The 24,408-nt window shown below is 46.4% G+C and overlaps 1 protein-coding gene and 1 long non-coding RNA gene across 2 annotated transcripts; one reads left to right on the forward strand and one right to left on the reverse strand.

The window, feature by feature from the left end:
- Positions 1-757: 757 nt before the first annotated feature.
- Positions 758-6,949, forward strand: LOC121826675 (uncharacterized). Its single transcript, XR_013044474.1, has 4 exons — positions 758-882; positions 1,469-1,525; positions 2,705-3,083; positions 5,157-6,949. It is a non-coding gene; the product is annotated as an uncharacterized LOC121826675 (long non-coding RNA).
- Positions 6,950-11,482: 4,533 nt separating this feature from the next.
- Positions 11,483-24,292, reverse strand: LOC102917133 (serine protease inhibitor A3N-like). Its single transcript, XM_006998865.4, has 6 exons — positions 24,209-24,292; positions 19,197-19,283; positions 16,808-17,461; positions 14,746-15,019; positions 13,368-13,518; positions 11,483-12,421 (listed from the first exon to the last, which is right to left on the reverse strand). The coding sequence occupies exons 2-6, from the start codon at positions 19,249-19,251 to the stop codon at positions 12,221-12,223; spliced, it is 1,335 nt and encodes a 444-aa protein (XP_006998927.4). The 5' UTR covers positions 19,252-19,283; positions 24,209-24,292; the 3' UTR covers positions 11,483-12,220.
- Positions 24,293-24,408: the final 116 nt, after the last annotated feature.

Below are 24,408 nucleotides of genomic sequence, written 5' to 3' on the forward strand. Positions count from 1 at the left end.
AAAGAGCTGAGACCTGCTGAGAGTGGAGGGAATACAGAATGGGTAATAGAGGAAGGTAGTTACAAATACCAAATAAGGCCAGGTGACCAGTTGCAGAAATGAGGATTATAATTGACATGAGTGTTTCTATCGTTTTTTTTTTTTTTAGTTAAGAATGTGTTTGTACAGACTTTTGTGTTTTCTTTCTTCAATTTCCTTACCATGTAATGTAACACCAATTAAGAGAATATCAGTGGCTAACATATTTAAGTTTAAGATACTAAAAGAATGTCCTTCAAGCTCCATTACCATCTATTCTATAGTTAATACTGGGTTTGTAGTTACATAAGGGATAGTTATATCATGTTAGGCGTAATTGTGACCTGGTTATATATGTAATGGGTTTATAATTGTACATAATATAGTTATTCCATGTTAAGGATATGATCTGGTGATGTTTTCATTTAGAAATTAAGCATGTCTTAAGGAGATGTGATTGTGTGTCAAGTTGGCAAGGGATGGACTTGGGATGGCTATTTTTGATTGTCAATTTGACTACTTCTAGAATTAACTAAAACTGAAGCAACTGTGTACATCTGTGACGTATTTTTCTTAATTCAATAATTTGAAGTGGGAAAATCCACTTTAAATCCAGATCTTTTAGGGTGGAAAAATCCACCTTTAATCTGGGACACAGATTCTGCTGGCAACCTATATAAAGGACAAGGAGTTCTCATTCTTGCTGACAAATCCATTCCTTCACTGGGATTAGAGTATAATTCTTTAGGGTCTGCCATATACTGGAACCAGCTGAGACATTCAGCTCAAGGACTGAACAATTACAAGATTCTTGGACCTTCCATTGGTAGACAGCCATTTTGGAGTACCTGGACCACACAGCCTGTAAGCTATTCTAATGAATCCCCTTTCTCTATATATAGATTCATCCTGTAACTTTTGTTCCTCTAGAGAATCCTAACACATGAAACCTAATGGTCCATTCACTTAGTACATTCTGTGATGAATGGGTATTTACGGGGACTAAGTCATTGCCCAAGATAATTTAGTTCTATAAGACAATGTTCTAGTCTGCACAGTCTTGAGGTTTTCATCAATGAACCAAGTAGACTCTTCACTGCAGTGGTGACTTTCTCAGTGAGAGCATCAGTTTTCACTTTCATCTTATGGATAGAATGGGGGCAGCAAACAGGGAGGGAGACACAGGCTTGAATTATGAAATGATAGATGCACCTTTCCCTCCTACCCACTGGTTTTTGTTCAGTTTTGCTTTAGGAAAGAGAATCTTGCTATGTAGTAAAGGGTTATGTTTTGAGTGTGAAATGATCCCCCAAGGTTCAGGGGTTGGAATTCTTGTCCCATTGGCGACGCTGCTTTGGTAGTCCTGTGGCTAACTTTTGGCTAAAGCTGTGAGGTAAGGGGATTTAGCTGGCTGAGTTCTGACCAAAATCTCTGTCTCTGGATCCTTCAGATGGGACAAGCTGATCTGGTCCTGCCACCACAGATCAAACCGTTCCTGTCTTGCCAGGTAACCAAGAGCCAAAATAAACCTTCTACCTTCAAGTTGCTTCCATCAGGTCTTGGGACCCAGCAACAAGGAAAACAACTGACATACCCAGGCTGTCCTCTCACCCTTGGTCTCCCTGTCTCAGCCTCTCTAGTGCTGGGATTACATGTGTGCACAGCCTCAGCTCTGGCAGTCCTTTCCCAAGCCCCACCTAGCTTCCCTTCTCTTCCCCTCATCTCCTCTCCTCTCTCCCTCCTCCTCATCTTCTCTTTTTCCTTCTCTCCCTTCCTCTCTGTCTCTTTCCCCTTAGAAGTTCCTGGCAGGCCAGCCTGGTAGTGTTGGTGGGGGCTCAGCTCAGCCCTCTGAGTAGGCCCAGAGAGATTTCCCGTCGAGGGACTCAGTGGTAGGGTGCTTGCTGAGCAAGCGCAAGATCCTGGGTTCAGTCCCCAGCATTCAGGAAAAGAAAATGGTCATGAGAGTGAACTTGGACATGGAACCTCTAGCATGTGTCAAGCCTTTGGTCACACACACAACAGTGTGACTCATGAGAGGCCCTGAAGAAGAACTACTCAACCTGGCTCCTCATGGGTGCCTGGCACTGTGAGATATTCCATATTTATTGTTTCAAGCTGTGCATTTGGGGAGAATTTATTCTGCCTCAGCAGATGAGTGAGAAGACCAGTCTCCCTCTTAGTCCTTAGGACCAAGGGAGAGAGTAAGGACAGACATGTCACAAGACAACATGCAGGCTCACACTACAGCACTGTTACACTGGATTCCTCCCTAGGTAGTAGCTTCTTCTCGGCTCTTCTTTCAGGCCACATTGGCTACCATGGTTCCTCTGTTCTTCCTGCCTAAAACCTTGCTGCATCCTCATCAGCAGCTTCTGAGGTAGACCCCATTGATGACTGTCTTCTGTGTACGCTCCCAGGGGCACATGCCAGTTAATGCTGAGCCAAGCCAGGTCTGAACCAGACCAGCTGGATGGTGTCCATCCTCTTCACCAACACAGCTTTGGTCCCTGGTGACCCATACCCAGTCTGGCTGTGAGGACACAGTAACCTTAGAGCAGAAGAGTCAACTGTTGAGGTCACCTGACTCCAGCCCAGAGGCTGTACCCCTGCTCTGTGGCATCCCGCGGGAGGATCACCTGCTGGAGCTGGTGGGATGGGTTGTGAATCAAACATGTTTTCCTTCCAGGACGCCATACGGCTCTGACTTTAGGGGTGATGCCTGTGCCTGCTGCCATTTTGGTGATGACCATTACTGCCCATTTACTGACTGGGTCTTGCAACTTCTGTGTGCTTCAGAGGCCTCTTGTGACTGTAGTGGGTAGCCATTCCAGCTTGGATCTGGAAGCTCCAACCCCCATTGAGACTCTGGCAACTGTCACGCCTACGAGGCGGGGCGAGGGGAGGTGCTGGAAACCTGAGAGCTGGATGGGCAAGCACTCGCTCGGGGCGCGCTCTCTGCGCCTGGACCCTGGATGGTGGAGATTGATTGTACAGAGCTCCAGAGAACACTGCTGGATTGCTAGATGCCTTCCCCAGACCCCCGCGACCTATCCATTCTTTCATTTGTAAGTCATCCACTAAATAAATCTTCCTTTTAACTACGTGGAGTGGCCTTTATAATTTTCCCCAATATGTGACTAGAGTTTTGCTCTGAGATTTTGAAAGAGGGGCCTTCTGTGGATCTTTCCATAGTGACCCTTCATGCTGGTTATGTGTTTACAGCACCCCTCATCATCCCTCCAGCTGGTTCCCAATCTCCATTCCCAAACCATCTGACTCTGAACCTCCGTTAGCTGGGGCCACACCATTCTAAAGCTCCTCCATTTTGGTTGAACTGTGACAATTCTGGAACTTAAAATCATTTGGTTTCCAGAACTAAAATAATTTATTTCTATAGAAATATAGGGCCTTGCCCTCAACATCCTGATTCCTAGGCTTGAGCCAGGAAGGTGGATTTATATTTTTATTTATTTATGTAGATTTGTGTGTATGCAGGTGTGTGGGTGGGAGAGTATACATATGTGTGCAGGTGTCTCTGGGTGCACTTCTAAGTACAATGGCTGTCCCAGGAGGCTAAGAATGATTGAGTGTCTTGGGGAGCAGCTGCTGTGTGTGCAGAAACCCTACACAGCAGCCCTTCTCCCATGGGTGACACACTAGTCGAGCCTTAGAGAAGGAAGTGTGAGTGCCCCCTAGAGGTCCAAGTGCAGGTCTCAGGTGATGTGCAAACTGAGAATGAAGGACAGGAAGAGGTCCAGGGACATTCAGGGTATGGTGATAATGGCTGTCACCCTGTGGTGCCAGTTATGAGAGACATTAGGAAAAATCCTGGTCATGTGTCCAAGGCTCTTGTCCCTGAACAGCCAGGACAGCCCCTTCCTTTCCCATGTTTTCCTTCATGTTCCCCACATGGGTCCTGTGCTTTCCTTTTCACCGCAGCTTGTGTGTTTCATGCTCACCCCCAGCTGTTCCTCTGTCTGCAAGTTCCCCACCTGCTCCAAATTTGCTGTCTGCCAAAACTCCACTCCTTCTTCAAGGCCATCTCCATGTTGTTCTTTGGCAAAACCTTCAGTTCGTCTCTCTGAACTGCTATTCTGTACATCCAAGAATCATGTGGCAGCTGAGTCCAACAACTTCTAGTAAGCTCTAAGACAACACTAATGTGTGATATACAATTGAATCCCATGCATGGCTCCCCCGCCACTAGGCCCACACACAGTGTTTGCTTTGTGTCTGCTTGTTGGGTAAACTTTTGGAAGCACTGGACCTTGGTTTCATACATGACCCTTAGACAGGACTCCTCTCTGATCTCCATCAGCCTGGACAAACAGGGAGAGACACAATTTGCCAAGAATTACTAGACATTATGCAAGGGACAGGCATGAGGGGGTGGGATGACCCCTGATTGTGGACAGCCACTCATCCAGCATAATCATTGGCAGGATGTCTGGATGTGGACATAGCCACATGCCCTGCAAGCCAGCACGTATGTGCCAGACGTCAGAGTCTGGGCCTCCACTGTCACCAGCCATTTCTTAGTATGAAACAGAGACAGTGACAGACCTTGCTGGGTAGTGAGGAATGAATGTGATCGCAAATGGAAAGTGCCCAGCACAGACTGGCACAGAGAAGTTCTTAGTATGCTAGCAGGCAGTCAGAACTTAAGGGTTCATTCCTAGCAACCACAACAGGAGACTCACACCTTTCTGAACTCCAACTCCCAGGGATCTGATGCCATTTCTGACCTCTGCAGGCACCTGCGTGCATGCACACATGCTTGTGCACGCATAGGCATACACACACACACACACACACACACACACACTTACTCAGACAAATAAAAGGGAAATCAATCTTTTTTTTAAATTTTAAGTGCTGGCCTTGTGTGATAGCTAACCTTGGTTGTCAACTTGACTGCATCTGGAATCAACTAAAACCCAACATGCTGGGCACACCTGGGATGACTGGGTGAGATTGTCTGAAGCAAGAAGACCCATCCTAAATCTAGACCACACCTTCTAGTTGGCAGCCCAGATAAGAGGACATGGAAGAAGGAAACTTTGCTTTTTGCCTGCTTTCCCTCACTCCCATTGGCATGTGGATGCCCTGTAACTATGCCATTTCTTCACCCATATCAGAACCAGCTTCTTGAAGTTTCCAAGACAGACTGATGACCAGCCACTCTCCAGGAGTCCTCCAGGTCTCCCATGCAAGAATGGAACTGCTGGACTGCCAGATTCCCAGGCTCTCCAGTGTGAGACAGTCATTATTGAACTACCAGAACTACATCCTGTAAACCTCTAATAAAACACACACACACACTGTAGCAGGAATCTTAAAAGTTCTTATTAATAAAATCAAACCTGAGGCGAGTTATTGGGGTCCATGCTGGTAGATCAGAGAGACAGAACAAGCCACAGCTATCTCACCTCACCGGATCCTCAACTGGTCTTGTCTGCTCAGACTGGAGGCCTCTGAGTCCTCATCCGGAATGGGTCTCAGCTGAATTACTGCTCAAAAGCCTGAAGCTTAACCAGGCCAAATGCTTAACCAGCCAAAAACTTCTAGTTTCTGGTCCTCACGCCTTATATATCTTTCTGCTTTCTACCACCACTCCCTGGGATTAAAGGCTGGCTTTCTAGGATTAAAGGCGTGTGTCACCATGCTTGGCTATTTCCAATGTGGCCTTGAACTCACAGAGATCCAGAGGGATTTCTATTTCTGGAATGCTAGGATTAAAGGTGTGAGTGCCACCATTTTCTAGCCTTTGTATTTAGTGACTGTCTGTTCTCTGACCCCAGATAAATTTATTAGAGTACACAATATTTTGGGGAACATAATACCACCACACACACACACACACACACACACACACACACACACACACACACAATTAGTTCTGTTCTCTTAGGGAACCCTGGCTAACACACACCTTGTTATTTTCAGTGGACACCCCTCTTCAATATGATCCAGGGATCAGAGCACTGAGCACAGCCTTATGGGAAACATGGTAGTGATATGCACGTCGGGGTGGGCAAAGTACTCTGCTCTCAGGGCAGCTCACCAGGGCTCAGTTAAAGGTTTGGGGGAGGAGTTGCTCACCCATCACTCATCTGCTCTTTGATGTGCCAAATTCCCTCTTTGACAAAGGACAGGAGGGCACTCACCTGAGTCAATCCAGGGTGCGGAGACTGAGACACACCTGGACTCTGCCTTCATTCTATGTCCTCAGCTGAATCTAAGGTTGAGGGTAGCTGTGGGGTCATACTCCCCATCTGTTATGGTTTAGATGTAAAATGTTCCCTACAGGTCTCTGAACACTTGGACCCTGGCTGGCAAGGCCATTTTGGGAATTGTGGGAAACTTTGGGAAATGCGACATAGATGAAAAAAGTGGATAGCTGAGGGATGGATGGGTCTTGGGGTTTATAGCTCACATCTGCTTCCTGGCACATTCATTGGCATGTGTGAGCAAGCAGCCTCACACTTCCGCTGCCACAGCTGAGAGCTTCCCCTGCCTCTATGCCTTCCTTGCCATGATGAACACTTTCCTCAAACCATAAGCCAAAAGGAACTCTTCAGTTGCTTCTTACTAGGTGTTTGTTGCAGTGATGGGAAAATAACCCATGTACCATTCATCTTGGCTCTATCATGTGTAAGCTATGTGACTGGGTAAGCCACCTAGATCTCAGCAAGCCTTCCTTTCTCTGTCAGTCAAAAGGGAATGATGGTGCCATCTTTCCTCATAAGCTACCGTGATGGGAGAAGTGCCTGGTACCATCTTTGGAACCTAGGGAGTGTCGCTATCCCCAGGGCTGTCTCCATAAGGACAATGAGACCCAGTCTTTGTGTAATGCTTTATTGCTATTGCCAAGGTGAAAATCAGCAAGTCAGTCTACCATCCATGTTTCGCTGTTTGCAACAGGTGTCAATCATCCCACCCCAGTCAGGTTCGCTAGTTGATACCTTTGTTCATGGTGAGACACTTCTACCCTGATGCTCAAGCGTGCTACTAAACCGAGTTCTTCTATCAACCATGACTGGCATGGAGCAGCCAACCCTGTGTAATATTTCACTATCTGTGGATGAACTTCTTGCTCTAATCCTTCATCGAATACACAGAGAAACAAAGGTCCAGAGAGAGGCATTGTCATTCCCATGTTACATAGCTATTAGTGCCATTCCAGAACTTCAGTCCAGTGTCCAAACCACGGTGAACTGGTAGTTGGGGCTGATAGGTGGGAGACAAGGCCCAAAAATGTGCTTCCTGGTGACCTCTCCCTATAGTGACCAGGCTCCTATACGGCTCTGTAGTGATAGACTGAGCAAAAATGGCCTGGGGTCTAGGCGTGACTATGACACAAATATGGAGGTGGGACCTTGGAGAAATCAACTGGCCTCTTTAGTGCCAATCACTGGTGAAAGATAAGGGCAAGAACACATACCTTGCAACCATGATCAAGGAAGCAGCCTTTAGTAATAGTAATCTTATTATTTATAACACCTTGTTAGTCAATCTACTCTACACAAATCACTAGTTACCAACAGATGGATGGGCTGTAGTATACTCATGGCTCCCTCCGGGTAAGCCTGTGGGTTTCAGAAAGAGTCCCTCCCACCTCTGGGCTGGACCACTCTGCCAAGGAAAAGGAGATTCGAGTTCTCTTCAATGGCAAGCAGAAAGGGTCTGTTGAATTCTATCTTCAGGGTCAGCGGTCGAGCAGATCTGAATGTAAAGAGCTCTCCTGTGGCAGCAGATGCTATGGTTCCCGACTCATCTACCTTCACCACGGATTTGTGCAGCATCTGCAGGTAGAGAGTGGGACTGTGGTGATGCATCATGATAAAAATATTACTTATCTTTCAAAGGAACCGGAACTTTTGTTGGACCTCACAGCCAGAGTTAATAATATACCCAGAGGTCACTTAACACTGTTATCTACTGTGTACTCAGCCTGTTTGTTTGGCCTGCTTTTAAGAGAACAATGCAATAATCAACCTTACTTGTCTTGGATTCTTCATGCAATCTTAAATTGTGTACTCTTCCTTGCTCCTGATCCAGAACAATGCATGTGTGTCATTCGGTGAAAACAGAAGATACAGAAGTTGAAAGTAATCTAAAATGAAATCCACTTGTGGATATCAGTTTATAAACAATGATGGTTTTAGGATAAGGTCTCTGCATAGACCTGGAAGTCATTGATTGTCATGGTTCACTAGCCAGGAAGTCCCAGGAATCCACCTGTTTCCACCCCAGAGCTGGGATCACATGTTCATGCTACCACACTAACCTGTTTTACTTCTGCATCAGGGAATATAACTCAGATCCTCATGCATATGAGACCAGCACCTTATCCACCTGCCCATGTTCCAGGATGAGCCTCTTGTAAGTGTCTTTCAATGTACAAAGCTTGCCCTGCCTCAGGCCCAAAGCAAAGAAGCCAGCAGACCCCGGCCTGAATTATCTGAAACTGTGATTCAAACCAAACCTTTACTTCCCTCAGTGGGTTATATCAGATGTGCTGTCCCAGAGACATAAGGCTAACTGATGTGGTGGTATTGTTTTCCCCAAAATATTGTGGACCTTAATAAACTTATCTGGGGTCAGAGAACAGAAAAGCCACTAGGTAGGCGGTGATAGCACATACCTTTAATCCTGGCATTCCAGAGATAGAAATCCCTCTGGATCTCTGTGAGTTCAAGGCCACATTGTAAATAGCCAAGCATGGTGACACACGCCTTTAATCCCAGAAAGCCAGCCTTTAATCCCAGGGAGTGGTGGTAGAAAGTAGAAAGATATATAAGGCGTGAGGACCAGAAACTAGGGGCATTTGGCTGGTTAAGCATGTGGCCTGGTTAAGCTTTCAGGCTATGGAGCAACACAGTACAGCTGAGATTCATTCGGGATGAGGACACAGAAGCTTCCAGTCTGAGGAAACAGGACCAGCTGAGGATCCGGCGAGGTGAGATAGCTGTGGTTTGTTCTGTCTCACTGATCTACCAGCATTAACCCCGATAACTGGCCTCGGGTTTGATTTTATTAATAAGAACTTTTAAGATCCTGCTACAAACTGACACACCCCTCTGTCTACTGTCTGATCTGTGGCCTCAGTACCAACAGAAAACAGATGGAGGCAGCCAGCTGGATGGCAGCTCAGCATCCTCTCAAAGAATCTAGAGTTGGCTGTGATTGTTCTAGGGGGAGAATCGTTGGTGAGGATCTGCAGATCATGCAGTTCACAGTGGTTCCCCCTTGGGATGCTGACATCTGGTGGGGTTACCTTAGATACTCTGTCCTGGCCTTAGTTTGGAGCACAGGTCTCTGAACTCACTGCTGTATGCATGCTGCAGATTTTGTACATGTAGTAAGGTATAGGCTGGGAATGAATGCTCTATAATGCACATCTGCAGTCAGCTTAGCAAGTTACTATAGCAAACCTTCCTGGGGTTGAGGATTATTCTCTGAGAGAGGATGTTGTAGCCATTCTGGGTGAGCATGGATACCATGGGTTATGATGATGCAGTACCTGACATTGTCCTCTGCAAGGAGGTCACTCTTGATTCATGGTGGCAGCTGCTTCAGTGCCCTCCTGGGCTGTGTCAACCACACAACACCTGGAGGGACAAGTGCTCTTCCCATGCTTGAATATTGGAGTGGGTTTCTGATGTGGCTGAAGGGATGGAAGGAAGAGGCAGCCTGGCCTTTAGCAGTCATTATAACCATTGTCAATGCTATTTCTCTCTCTCCCATAGCACTCTATGATAGGTATTTTCTGATCATTGATGTAGACATGAGACCTTGGCAATTACCTTTGAAAGATAATTTAACCATATTCTCAGGATGAATATGTCAGACTATGATTAGACCTGGTAGTCCATGTGGCAGAGACAGGAAGGAAGGACAATATCCACAGTGATTTTGAGATCCATAACAAACTGCACCACATAGCCACTTTCAAATGTTAAATTTGTATAAAATGGATTCTAGGTGTGTAGAAATCACTGTGCCATTCAGAAAGTTCCCAGACATTCAACCTCGGGGAACTGCACTGTTTCCAGGCCCATCTGTCCCGCTTCACAGGCTGCTACCTCTCTTGCACACCGAGGTGGTCCCTGTAGGAGGTTCATCACCAGGGCAACATTTGGTGGTCAGGTCCTGGGGGAACCCTCATAGAATAGGGAAAAGTGAAACCCTAACATCTGTGTCATAGACTCCATTAAGAGGTAAACTCAGACTTTGCCAATACCTTCTGGACCCAGCTCCTGTGGCAGCATGAGATGTACTCAACACCAGGCTCCTTAGATACCTGATTTGAAGCCAGAAAGGATGCAGAGATACAGCTGAGGCCTGTCAGTGATCGTGGAGTTCATGAGGTGGCGATCTCAGGGCCCTGAATGACTGTTGTACACATTACATTTGTTGGGACATGCCTGTTTTCAATGTATGGGTCCTGTTCTTATCGCTCCATAGTCCTCATGGAGTGGTACCTTAGTGTGCACTGTGCAAAAGAATCCTGTTTGTGACCCTCCAGGCTGTAATTCTCTTGTAACAAGATGTCCACCTGTTCATTGTCTCCTCTTAGGAATCTTGAGACTCAAGTATGTCTCAAGCTGAATGAACAACTTTCTGTTCTGTGCAGGCTTCTACAGTGTTTCCAGGCTCACAGATTCTCCATGACAACCAAAACCCCAACCCAAATCCACCATGGCCTTTTCTTGTCCTCCATCTGAGCACTAAAGCAAATCTTTGAGCTGAATTATTTCCTCTCCTCTCCAGGTGTGGCCTGATGTTCCATGAAACAGCCCTTAGTGACAATGCCCATACTTGTCTAGAGCAGTTCTCTGCTTTATAGCCACCCAAAGTTCTGAGGTTCCCAAGATAGGAACAGTGATTCACCCCTCCCAAGCTCCCTGTAGTTCTGAGTCATTTGAGAATCCTCACAGGGCCAAGCTCTTCGACATCTGGTGACTGTTTCTTTCTTCTCCTAAACACCCATGATTCTTAGAAATGCCTCCATTATTCTTTGCTCTGCCCAAAGCATTCTTTCTGGTCATCTTAACACCTTCTCATCCTCCGCTGATCTCAACAAAGAGGTTACACAATCAATAGACTGTTGAGGCAGTTCTCTGTGAAGCACCCAGAGACTTGTTTTGTGATCCACCTGCACACCACCATGGTGATGCCTTGAGCACAGAAACCCTGCTTGGTGAAAACTGTTTCTCTAGCATCAGGACACTTGAAGAACATCACTGAAGTCAAAAAGTCTAGCTGTGAGGTCATGGGAAATGACTAAGCTTCTCTGTACCTCAGTTTCCTCCTCCATAAAATAGGCTAATAATAATGTAGTTCAGAGGTCCATCACAGGAGTCACAGACTGTGAGTGACAATCTCTACTATCCTGTGGTCACTAGAGGCCACAACCCTGCCAATAGGAGCTGAGTGAACACTGCCTGGACACTTTTTGAGCAGTTATACATTTATTGATGCTTTGCTCGAAGCACTGCATTTTGGGTAAGGAAGGTGGACGTGTCCATCTGTTGTGTGAGGATGGTCAGCTGGGAACCAAGAAAAAGACTCCTCTGCCCTAGGTTGGTGTACTGGGGGGAAAGGAGCTGGTCTGACCAACCGACTCCATGAGCTGCAGGAATGAGGGATCCAACACTGTGCCAGATGTGGCAGGGTGAGGAGCCCCTGCAAGGGACAGTGGGTGGCAGAGCCTGGAAGAGGGAAAGTGTGAGACAGGAACTGGGCACAGTGTGATACCAGGTGCCAGGAATAGACTCAGGGCGGCAGGTTTCCTTCTCAATGCTAGGGTGAGGTTCACATAGTTGACCTATAGGTTTGGTTAGTCCCATCAAGCCTGTCGAAGATGAAGGCAGACATAACCAGAGCCTAGATAGGGACAGAGCCTTCTGCCAGGGCCCAGGCTTTTGTGTAGAGGCAAATACAGGAGAGGCAGCAGGGAGGAACACAAAGACAGAGTTCAGGTTCAGAAACATGAGTTAGTGTAGCCAGGAGGATTGGGAGCCTGACACTGACTGTCCAAGGGCCCTGTGTATGTTTGAGTCATAGTTAGTCACTGTCACTGTCCAATCCAGGCATGGCGCACCTATTTAGAGCATTGAGGCCAAACTGCACATAGAGATCCACATACAGGCTCAATTCCTGGCTCCGAGGAAGAAGGCTCACCACTTGGGAAGTTCTAGCCTCTTTTAGGGTTTGTGATCTTGGCCAAAAAGAGTGGAGTCTGAGTATTTGTGTCAAAGATAATCATCAGGAATGGCCTGTTGAAACGGACTGTCATTGATATATGTTTTGCACTGAAGGGAACCACTTTGAGTCCTGTGGCAGCAGCTGCTTCTGTGCCTGTCTCAGCCACATCCAGCACAGCCTTGTGGACCACCTGTAAGAGAAAGACATCACTCACTGGAGACCAGGGAGGGCAGGAGAGGAGATTCCCGAGGCAAGCATCCACTGCTGGCCTTGGCTGCTAGTGAAGTGGTTTGTTCCTATAGTGAGCTCCACCCCTGATGTTTCCAAGTCTCTGCTCAGGGTGTGAGATGAGGCATGGCCTGGGTCTGCTCAGTCTCTGAAAATCTGTGTTGTCCTCAAACCCATCCTCAAACTGGAGGATGGGAGTAGGAAACTCCAGTCCTCACTCCATAGGCAACTTCTCAGGAGACCCACAGGAATATCCAGTGTGCTGGCAGCCAGTGTGGGCTTCAGCATGCCTCCTGCTCCAGTCTCCTTGGGACATACAGCAGCAATGCACAGGACTTGGCTTCTCATTCCAAGACTGCCATGCCCTGCTGGTACAGATCTGAGCCCAAGCCTCTGAGTGCGCAGTGGACAGAATGCTAGGCATTGCCAGGCTGTGTATCTTTAAATGTATGTGGGATTTTAAGGCATCTTTTCTCCTATTATTAAAATTTCATCCCATCTGCCATTCACAACTTGTTATTTCCTTTACTACTGCTGTTCTGTGTGCTAGTGAAGAAGTACTGGACCAGCTCTGCAGTGAATAAGCTGAGGCTGGAAGTGATTTGTCCTACAGTGGATTGTAGGGAGCATCCATACTACAGCACGGGTCAGTGCCGATGGTGGTCTAAGAATAAGCACAGGCTGTCCTACCATAGAAACCTAGGTGAAATTATGTTCAGGGGGTAGAGTAGGGATTGGTGCATGGTATCCAGCAGTAGTGTCTAGGCTGTAATCCAGCTCTCCCAGGATGAGTGAATCTCAGAAATGCAGGCTTTCTCACACATTTACCATTCCCCACACACCACAACTTGGCCTTCACCATCCACATTCAGGCACCAAGGTGAACGACTGAGCGTAACTTGGCTTACCTGAGAGACTCTGAGGTCCTTAGTTCCTGTGATCCTAGACAGGTCAGCCTCTTCGGAGAAGACTTCCCTGATGCCCAGCTGTGGAAGGATTTTCTCCAGGCTGTAGTCAGTGGAGATGGAGAACTTGGGCACGTAGAGCTGGTCGATCTTCCTGAGAATAACAAAGGCATATGAGATCACTGGCCTCCATTCTGCATTCAATCCACCTTGTTTCTCTCACTGGAGAGCAGCCCTCTTTCCATCCATGCCTAGACCATGTGATTTGTTCTTCCTTTTGCAGTAATTATTATATTGTTGTAGTAATTTTTATTGCAGTAATTATCTATCAGTGCCTGAGAGTACACAGGGCCCAGACAAAGAGGCTTGGTACCAGCTGTTCCTCTGCCAAGAATGCTTTTCTCCCAGATGCACAAAACGCAGTCCTTCCCTGTCATGTGGACCCTCAGACTTCATCTAATGATCATTCTAGTTAAATCTGCACATTCCATGTGATTCCAGCTTTCCTCAATTCCTCTCACCTTTCCTCCTTCCTTTCTTCCTTCCTTCTTTCTTTCTTTCTTTCTTTCTTTCTTTCTTTCTTTCTTTCTTTCTTTCTTTCTTTCCTTCCTTCCTTCCTTCCTTCTTTCTTTCTTTCTTTCTTTCTTTCTTTTCTTGTTTCTTTGATTTGTTTTTCTGCTTTTCCTCAAGATAAGGTTTCTCTGTGTAACTCTGGGTGTCCTGGAGCAAGCTCTGTAAACCTGGCTGGCCTCAAACTCAGAGATATACCTTCTTCTGTCCCCTGCTTGCTGAGGATTAAAGGCATGCACCACCACTACCTGGCTTCTACCCCATCTTTTAATCATATAACACTCCATTGTATTTTCATGCTCTTACTCTCTCTTCCATTGTCATATTATGATTGCCCAATGATAAGAAATAATGTGCTTGAGTCTCGGATAGCCCCTCTGGGTCTAAATCACAGCTTGGCACATAGTAAGTATTCAAGTCATCAATTGCACTAATAGTGAATGAATGAGTGGTGAGGGGATGAGATGGCTACACAGGGCAGAGCTGATTCTCAGAGCTCATCTCATCTCAGCCTCACTCCCCTCTGCATTCCAAAACCCATTCAAGATTCCCTGTAATTACAGCCTGTTAGACAGAGGAATCCTCAGCCCCTGCTCTAGCTGATCTCATCTTGTGAACAACAAAATGACAGTAAAATCTGTCTAAAAACTGCCGAGTCAGCAGAGGGAAAGTCACCTCCACTTCACTTGTCCCTGGTGACTCATCAACGGTTACTAGTATACTATGGAGCCTCTGAGGGACAGGGACACAGGGCCTCAGACCAACAGCAGGATGGGGAGCCAGACCAGCTCTGGTTCCTGTGGACAAGCACCTGGGCCTCAGAGAGTCCTTCCACTTCTTCAGGGTCTCTGGTTGCAAGCTGGCTTCCACCTGCTGCATCCTGCCCTCATCAGGGAGGATGAACAGGGCACTGGCATTGCTTGTGTACTTCAGCTCCACCACAGAGCAGGACAGGTCCTCATCCCGGAAGTAGGGTGTGGTCAGATCCTCAATGTTCATCATGGGCACCTTCACAGACCTGCTATTGCCCAAGTGGAACTTGGCCTCAAAAGTATCTTCAGGGTCAAAGGGCATCTTCCATTTTCCTAAAGATAAACAGAACCTCAGTTTGTAACATCACTTGAGGGACCCCACCTCTGTCCCATTTCTGACCATCTCCTGTATTGTGACAGACATCAATCCAACTTCAACAACACAGAGTGTCCCTTAGGAGGTAAAAAATGATGGATTAGAAAGAAAAAAACCTTGTAGGTAGACAGATTCCTAGAGATGAAAAGAGACTCCAAGCTTGGTTTGGAAAGGGAAACCCCAAAACAAAGCCTGGCTACTTAAGCTAACTAAGAAACAACATGGCATCTTAGGGTGAGGTGTATTAGAGAGAAATGAGAGTGAAAGTCAGGAGACTGGAGTCTGGGGAGTTGAGGATCCCTTCTTCCTCAGGATGAACCACGTCTAGAAGGCAATGTCTTGTGAGACAGGTTTTTAGGGAAAACAGGACAAGAGAGACTGTGTTCTCCCACACTGTGAGCAGTCCATGGTCCCATAGATTGCAGACTAAAATGTGAGTAACAAGTCCTCAACTCACACATGGGCTATGGCCACCTCCACAAATCACAGATATCCCATTCAGACTTATCCCAGATCTCTAAAGAACTTGGTACTGAAACAATTTCTTGGGCTTGGGATCTAGCAGCCTAAACATGCATCCCCACCTCACAGCCAAGCAGCATTGGAGCTTGAGACCTGAGGCTAAAGAGACATGCCAAGCCATCCTTCAGGCCATCACTCTGCTTCCACCATTCCCAGCCCACAGCAGCTCTGCAGCCATCCTGTCCTCCTGTCCTCTGCCCTCTTAGACTCTTTTTCTGTCCATGGCCACCTTGAGATTTTGCCCATGGTCTCAGAGCCTGCCCTCCCTCTGCCCTGCACTATCCTTAATTCAACCCAGATCGGATTACATCATGACTTCTCTCAGATACCAAGTTCTGGGCTGTCTCCTAACTCCCTGGTCTCTGTCAGGCAGGGTGTTGTGGGTGTGGGCTCTGGAAGTCCCCCCATTACCTTTACCGATTGCATCTCAGGCTGAGTCTCCCAACACTCTTGCACCCAACTTTCATTAGACTCGATGGCCCTGGAGTATGTCTTGGGCATTCTAACCTTCAGGATGTTTGGGCGAGCAATTTTACAAAACCAAATTCCATGAGGCAGCCATACCCTAAACACAGAACACTGCCTGGCTGACACCTCCCTCTCGTTAGTGTCTGCTCCTGCATCCCTGCTTTTCCGTGTCCAGGCCCAGCTCATTACCAAAATGGCACAAGGGAGAGTCCTGAACAGGAATTGCCCACAGGGCTCTTCAGTAGGTATGGGACATGGTACTTTCACCATAAGATAGAGGAGGCACACTCTTCAGGTCAAGAATTCTCCAGCTTCTCTTAACCCACCTAGAATGAGAGGCTCTACATCAAGGATAAAACCTTCTACAGGAATTTATTAGAAATTCTGGAGAGGGGAACTGAGGAACCCAGTCTTTGCAGAGAGAAACCACAGCTTCTGCCTACTCAGGAAGAACTGGGTGTGTAAGCTATGCATTCTCATAGTATGTTTAAGTTGCTGCCAAAATTAGCCCTCTTACACTGAGAGCAGGGGTTCTTTTGGAACTACAACTATATATGTGTGTGTGTGTGTGTGTGTGTGTGTGTGTATACATATACATATAAATCCTAAGGAGAAGTAAGGCTTGTGGGTAATAAGAAGTTAGGCACCCATATCTCCAAAGGCATAAACACCTCCTTTCAAGTGGTCAGTGTAAAGACACAAGGCACTCAGCCAGCATCCTCTCCCTTCATGCCCTAACCAGTGACCATCCTCACCTTTAAAGTAGATGTAGTTCACCAGCACCATTACTGTCCTCGCATCCAGTTCTGACATCAGTTCTTTGATCTTCCCCTGGGTCTGTTTCCTCACATAGTCATTGATGAGCTTTTTGGCCTCATCAGGCTGCTGGAAGTCAGTCATGGAGGCCTCAGACTGGTACAGTGCCCTTGCCTTCTCCTTGAACTCTGTCAGGATCTGCAGGTGCTTGTCAACAAATATCATGCTGCCTATGCTGATATTTACCTGGTCTCCTGGCTGGCTGAGCATGTGGAGGAGGTGCCCAAAGCCCCTGTGGATGTCTGCCTCAGGGGTCTCTGTGAGATTGAACTTGAGACCTCCTAGAATCTCTTCCAGGGTGTTGCTGCTGGCTCCTAGAGATAGGATGGCCAAGGCAGCTGAGATGCTGAATGGGGAGAAGAGAATATTTTTATTTGGATTCTTCAAAGCCAGCTCCTTGTAGAGGCTGAAGGCAAAGTCAGTGTTGATGGAGGCCAGTTTTAAACTGTCCATTTTTGTCCCATTGTTTTGGTCTTCATGGACTTCGATGTCCCTTCCCAATGTACCATATGTTAGACAGAGAACAACAAGGCAGATTCCCACTATGAAGAGCCCCAGAGCTACAAGGAGGGCCATCTTCTTTGTTCTACAGGCTGAAAAGTAAAGATCCTTTGAGTCTGGGAGGGCCAGGTGGTGTCCTGACCACCTCCTTGTCCTCCCACAGGGCTGCACTGTGTCCCTGCTCTGCTGCCCCTTGCTGCCTCTGGGACCTTGCATGGGAGGTGCTCTGACCACTCAGATGGCAGTCCCACATCATGTGCTCCTGTTATCAGCACTGGAGGAAGCATTGCAGTAGCCCAGTCTCCTCACAGAGAACCAAGACCCAGAGAGGGGAATGGACATGCCAGGTCCACAGAGAAGCCAGAAGAGGAGTGGAGGGATGGGACGAGCCCTGTCTGATCAGATTGTCTCCTCTCATTCTCTACTGCAGAATTAATAGAAGGCTGGGGACCCTCTTCCTTTGCACTCACCCCCCCTCCCTGTAGGCAGAACTTAAGATCCATGGAGTAGTTGCTAGCACAGGCCCTAAATTTGCCTCTTGATGACAAGTCTGGGAAATCTCAAGGCCCTTGACAGAATCTGGTGCATGAAGTTGGTCCTGAGGAGGAATAATTGAGAGGCAGCACCAGAGACATCTGGTGTCATGCCAGAGCCTTGGCACCCCCAGAACAGGTCATGGCAGGACAAACAGGGCAAGGTCCTTTCAGTCCTGCCAGGGAACCACATGATGGTTTGCAACTCAGGCTTGGGAGGCCTCCTGGTGGGAAGAAAGGTGAGTGATGTCAGTCTCCGACCCCTGGACCAGATTTTGTTTTGGCTCTTGGGATGGCTGTGTGGTAGCAGGGAAATGGGTGGACCTCTCTGGAAAGCCTGGTGAGTGACCCAGGTTACATTATTGGTAAGTGTCTGACTTATTATGGGTCAATGGGGTTAGTTGTAGGGAATGTCTAGAAGGCTATCTCTTCCATCCACCCCTGGAGTGGGGGCCACAAGCATCCTAAAGGAGTACAGTTGAGAGGTTGTGATCATGGTAAACACAGGCACCCACAACTAGCCTTCAACATTTGTTCAGGTGTCCAAAGGTGAAAGTGGATGGTAAATATGTCGGAGGGAGAGGAGAGAGTGGACATCAGGATCTTGAAGAGATCAAGAAGGACTGATAAAATGGAAGAAAAGGTAGATAGGAGGAAGGAAGGGGAAGGAAAGGAGGAGGAGCCAAGGGGAAGATGGATTGGAGAAAGCACTAGAAGAGCATTGTGGGAATTGCAGGGAGCAGAGGATGGAATGCTGGAGCTAAGCTGCTTGTCCCCACGGCTGTCACATGCCTGCAGAGGAAACAGGGACTTCATCTGCCTTTACCCAGTATTTGCTTTCAGACTGATGAAAGCATTCCTTTGGAAAAGCTCTGAGCAATATTTTGTACAAAAGTTGTTTCCAGAGGGAAGGGGCTGCACAGTGTGTGCAGCAGGAGACCTGGCTCAGGGCCTTGTTTCCTTCCCTGGTTGAGGGAGAAGCTCCTCTGCTCAGCCATGGGATCTATGGGGGGAAGTGGGTCCCTGATCCCCAGGCAGCTCCCGTCAGCTCTAAGTATGGCAGGGATGCCACCTCCCTCAGAGGGACTCTGCAACTTGCCTACCTCACCTAAGCTCCTAGAGCAGCACCCAGGCTAGACAAGGTCTCAATACTTCCTCCCTGTGTAGGGTGAGAAGAAGCAGGTTTTATTCACTCATCATGAGCAAAGTCTATGACTCCTGTATCTTTCATAGACATAAAGATCCAAACTGGAGAGGCAATTTATATGCACCAGGAATGTCCCCTGGTTCCAACCTTGTGCTCCAGGAACAACTCGTGCCATACCAAGACTCCTGGTCATCATCAGCATCACACAGTCCTGGGAAGGCTTCTCTTCTGTCCCTGGAGAGAAAGAATGCGGGCATTACCTGTGGAGCTGATTCCCATTGCCAGTGTCTGTGACAGCTGAGTCCTGGTGTTCAGAGTTGATGCTTGACTGGTGTGTTGTTCCCTGTAAGCACACTGATGCCTATTTATCCCCACCCCAGGGTTTCTTCCCTTTTCTTAGGAAATGCTTGCACATAAAAGCTGTGTTCTGTGCTCAGACTGGAAACGACAGACAGGATTATTTCTTATAGCGTGGATATAGAGGCTCCTGCTAGCAGAACCACCTCCTTATGTGAAAATGCCCAACTGGGTTCTAAAAAAGCCTGCTGGATCTCCTGGGTGTATCTTCTGTTTATCTAATGCAGAAGTAAAGTCAGAAGCAAAAAGAGTCTGTGTGGAAACAGGGAGACGTCAGAAGCAAAAAAAAAAAAAAAAAAAAAAAAAAAGACTGTGCACAACCCCTGTCTACTTCTCACCAAGCAGGACTGCAGCAAACGTTTGTCCTGTACTTTCTAAGTCACTTTGTAAAGAATACAACAACTCTCTGATCACCAATTTCTTTAGGGAAACTCATACATTATTAAACACATGCCACAAACTGACAGAACCCTGTCTACATATGTGTAACCATCCTGTCTGGCAGCAATGGGCATATTCTAAATAGAGACTCACTCTCCCCTCTTTGGCTATCAGACATGATAGAGAAGCTCCCTTGTCTGGAGGGGAAGTAAACTCCTAAAAGAATCTGTGTCTGCAGAGCCTGGCTGGCTGATCTGAATTTCAGTACTGTAGAGAGATGGGAACACTGCAGGTCAGAGGCTAATGACCTTCTCATGGGCAAAGTGCTGCTCTCTGGAACAGCCATGTTTCCTCCCTCTGTGTCAGAACTAACCCTGTGACAATAGACTCTATTAACTTAGCAGACAGCCAGCTTCAATCCAAAAGCTAAGAATGCCAGAAGATAACATCTTGAGCCTGTAGGGAAGCTCCTCCATGTTGATGCACCTGACTCTCTGAGGCTCCCACTTCTGCATTTTAAACTTGCCTTGAAATGGGACTTTGTTTGGTTAAACTATTAAGTTTTTGTGAAACTGTTTCTATATTGAACATGATATTTGGGTAACTTAAGTCTGTGTTCTCAGCTCATTGTTGCTCAAAATGGTTCTTATAAAGTGTCTTTTATTCCCCATCGGATGAGAGCTGTGGTGTTTGTATCAACAGTGTGGTTAGAGACTCAGCAGACAGGGGTTAGGTCCAAAGTTGCTGTTCCCAAAATGGATGTGCTGGTCCTAACAAGAAGAATTTTGGTTGAGCAAACAGAAGCCCAAAGGCAGGTCTCTGTGTACCAGAGAAGCAGATCACCTATGGTGCATTTCTCTTTACCAGGAGCCATCCAAATATCCCACTAATGTCAGCTACATCAGGCAAGGGCACCCAGCTCCCCTTCAATTCAGACAGGCTGAATTCATTCAAAGATCTCTAACCTGCTGTCATATAAAATCTGTTTGCTTTTCTGTTATTTTGTCCCTTCGTGGGCTCCATAGTCTTCAAACTTCCTTTTGAGACATCACATGTACATCCTCTGCACAGCTCTTAGCATTCTTGTCTCCCAAGCTCCCACAGAACATCCCACTCAGCTCCCAACACTCGATGGCTTTTCTGTCCCAAAGTTCCAAAGTCCTTCTACAATCCTTCCCCAAATATAGTAGATCTGTCACAGCAATACCCCGCTACACTGGGACCATCTTGTCTTATTTAAGGTTTTCTGATGCTGTGATGAAACATTATGACCAAAAAGCAAGTTGGGGAGGAAAAGGTATATTTGGCTTTTACCTCCATATTGTTGTTCATCATTGAAGAAAGTTAGGAGAGAAACTCAAAAGGAAAAGAACATGGAAGCAGGAGCTAAATCAGAGGTCCTGGAAGGATGATGCTTACTGACTTGCTCAGTTTGCTTTCTTACAGAACCACCAAGCCAGGAATGCAACCAGCCACAGAAGAGTGGGCCCTCCTTCATCAATAACTAATTAAGAAAATTCCTCAGCGCCAGATCTTACAGAAGCATATTCTAAATTAAAGTTCCATTCTTCAATTTAACTCCTTTTTTTCTGTGCATGTGCCCAGGTGACATAAGACCAGCCAGCCTGGTGCCCATGAACAAAGTAGTCGTGGTGATAGAGATGAGGGTTATGCATAAGTTTGACAATGTGGACCACCAGTCAGCAAGGCTAACCTGGCTACATCTGCCACTGAGTGTCAGATCTGCCAGCAACGTACTCCAACACTGAGTCCCAGATATGGTACCATTTTTCCTGGATAACCAGCCAAGGTCCAGGTGGCAAGTTAACTACATTGGACCACTTCCTTCTTGAATAAGAAAATGGTTTGTCTGTACTGAATATGGTGGTTGGCCCCAATAGACTCATGTGTCTGAATGCTTGGCCCACAGGGAGTGGCACTATTCGGTGTGGCATTGTTGGAGGAAGTGTGTCTCAGTTCACTTCTGCTGTCTGCAGATCAAGATGTAGAAGTCTCAGCTCCTCTGCTGTACTGTGTCTGGCCTGATAAAGAGATGGGATGGTCATTTGAAGATACAGTTACAGTGTCAATAATATGGCAACAGTCCAGAGGGCTGTGGCAGCATTCTCCAGAAGGTGATACATGCTTCAAATCATTGTCCTGTATATGGTATGGTGTTTCCCACAACCAGAATCCACCCAGGTTCAGGAGTTAAGAGATACAGGGGAGGGCTCCACTCACTATCACCCCTAGTGATCTAATTGAAGGTTTGTTACTCTCCCTATTCCCATGACCTAAATTCTGCTGGCGTAGAAGTTTTGTTTCTAGGGGTCGGATTGCTCTTGCCAGGAGACCAACAAACATTCCACTGAAAACTGAGACTTCTTCCTGGCCACTTTGGGCTTCTGATTCCTTTTATCCAACAGTCTATGAGTGTAATAATTCTGTTAGGTGGAGAGGTTGGTTCAGATTACCAAGCAGAATTGGATTGCTTCTCCACAGTGGAGAGAAGAAAAAATATATCAGAAGGTTAGGGGGATCCTTTAGGGAGTCTTTTTCTGTTACCATGTCCTGAGATTAAAGGCATGAGAAACTACAAGAATCTAGTCCAGGTAAGGTGACAAAGAGAATGAAGGTGTGGGTCACTTCTCCAGGAAAGAGCAAAGATCAGGTGAGGTCCTTGCTGACTATGCAGGAAATACAGAATGGCCAACAGAGGAACATAGTTATAAATTCAGTGAAGGCTGTGTGACCAGTTCCAGAAATAAGGATTATGATTGACAGGAGTGTTTTTGTCATTTTTTGGGTTAAGAATATATTTGTACATATATTGGTGTTTTCTTTTCTCAATTTCTTTATATGCAATGTAGCATCAATTCAGAGAATACCAGTGAATATAATATTCAAGTTAGGGCCAGTTCCGATGGACCAAGAGGTGAGTCACTGTTTTCCCAGCCAGTCATCCAGCCTCTAAGCCTTAGGCCCAGGGGCACAACCCATGTCCCCAAACCCCCACCCATTTCTGCCCCAGTTGCAGGCCAGCAGGTAAGTGCTGGCAGACCTGACCACCACCCCTCCTCTGTCAGATTCAGAAATCTACAATCCCCACTCCATCCCCCAAACCTACCCATCCCACAAGACTGCAGCTACTCCCTGAGACAAAGACTCCTCCAGTTCTAAATGGAACAAGAGCTATGATGGGACCAAGAGCTCCCTGAGACACAAACACCACCAGAGTAAGAATACATTCAACAACATAAAGAGCAATATGGCAGTACCAGAACCTAGTGGTCCTACAACAGCAAGACCTGAACATCCCATCGTAGAAGAAGTAGAAGACAACGACCTTAAAAATGAGTTCATGAAGATGATAGAGGCCTTTAAAGAGAAAATTGAAAAATTCCTTAAAGAGGTCAAGGAAGAGTCAAACACAAACTTGGAAGAAATCAATAAATCCCTTAAAGAAAGTCAAGAAAAAGCAATCAAACAGCTGAAGGAAACAGTTCAAGACTTGAAAATTGAAAAAGAGGCAATAAAGAAGACACAAGGCAAAGGATACTGAAAATGCAAAATCTGAGTAAACAAACAGGAACTGCAGATGCAAGCATATCCAACAGAATGCGAGAGTTGTAAGAGAGAATCTCTGGAGTTGAAGATATGATACAGAAAATATATTCGTCAGTCAAAGAAAACATTAAAGCCAACAAAGTCATAACACAAAACATCCAGGAAATCTAAGACACCATGAAAAAAATCAAACCTAAGAAAAATAGGTATAGAAGAAGGAGAAGGATACCAACTCAAAGGCACAGAATACATATTCAACAAAAATATAGAAGAAAATTTCCCAACCTAAAGAAGGAAATGCATATGAAGATACAAGATGCTTACAGAACATCAAATAGACTGGATCCCCTCTGCATCCCACCCCACCTCACCACGCCACCCAAAAGTCTCCTCATCACATAATAATCAAACCACTAAACATAGAGCCAGAAGGTCTTGGACAGACATTGTGCAGACACTAAGAGATCATGGATGCCAGCCCAGATTATTATACTCAGCAAAGTTCTCAATCAACATAGATAGAGATTGCAACAAGATATTGCATGACAACAGATTTAAAAACTACCTATCCAGAAATCCAACCCTACAGAAAGCATTAGAAGGAAAAATCCAGTCTGAGGAAGTAAGATGCACCCATGAAAATACAGGCAATAGATAATCCCACACCAACAAATCCCAAAGAAGGGAAACACACATATACTTCCACCAAAATTAACAGGAATTAGCAATCACTGTTCATTAATATCCCTTTGTAGCACAAATTGTTAGAAGGTCTTATTAATAAAAACAAACCTGGAGCCAGGTATTGGGGTGAACGCTGAAAGATCAGAGAGACAGAACAGGCCAAACCTCACCTCACCAACTTCTCAGCTGATCCTGTTTCCTCAAACTGGAAGCCTCTGAGTCATCATCTGGAATAAATCCTAGCTGAACTGCTGCTAAAACCCTAAAAGCTTAACCATGCTCTTGTTCCTGGTCCTCACCCCTTATATACCTTTCTGCTTCCTGCCATCACTTCCTGGGATTAAATCATGTGTCACCATGCCTGGCTGTT

The sequence above is a fragment of the Peromyscus maniculatus genome, chromosome 14 (genome assembly GCF_049852395.1).
Source record: "Peromyscus maniculatus bairdii isolate BWxNUB_F1_BW_parent chromosome 14, HU_Pman_BW_mat_3.1, whole genome shotgun sequence".
NCBI classification, from domain to species: Eukaryota; Metazoa; Chordata; class Mammalia; order Rodentia; family Cricetidae; genus Peromyscus; species Peromyscus maniculatus.

What these genes read in the sequence shown, in the direction of transcription:
- LOC102917133 (XM_006998865.4), bottom strand. Translation starts at nt 19,251, where the DNA reads ATGCTGATGATGACCAGGAGTCTTGGTATGGCACGAGTTGTTCCTGGA. An exon ending in GAACTACATCTACTTTAAAG is followed by an intron (nt 15,020 to 16,807) that starts GTGAGGATGGTC and finishes GTTTATCTTTAG; the next exon opens with GAAAATGGAAGATGCCCTTT. An exon ending in AAGGACTCTCTGAGGCCCAG is followed by an intron (nt 13,519 to 14,745) that starts GTGCTTGTCCAC and finishes TGTTATTCTCAG; the next exon opens with GAAGATCGACCAGCTCTACG.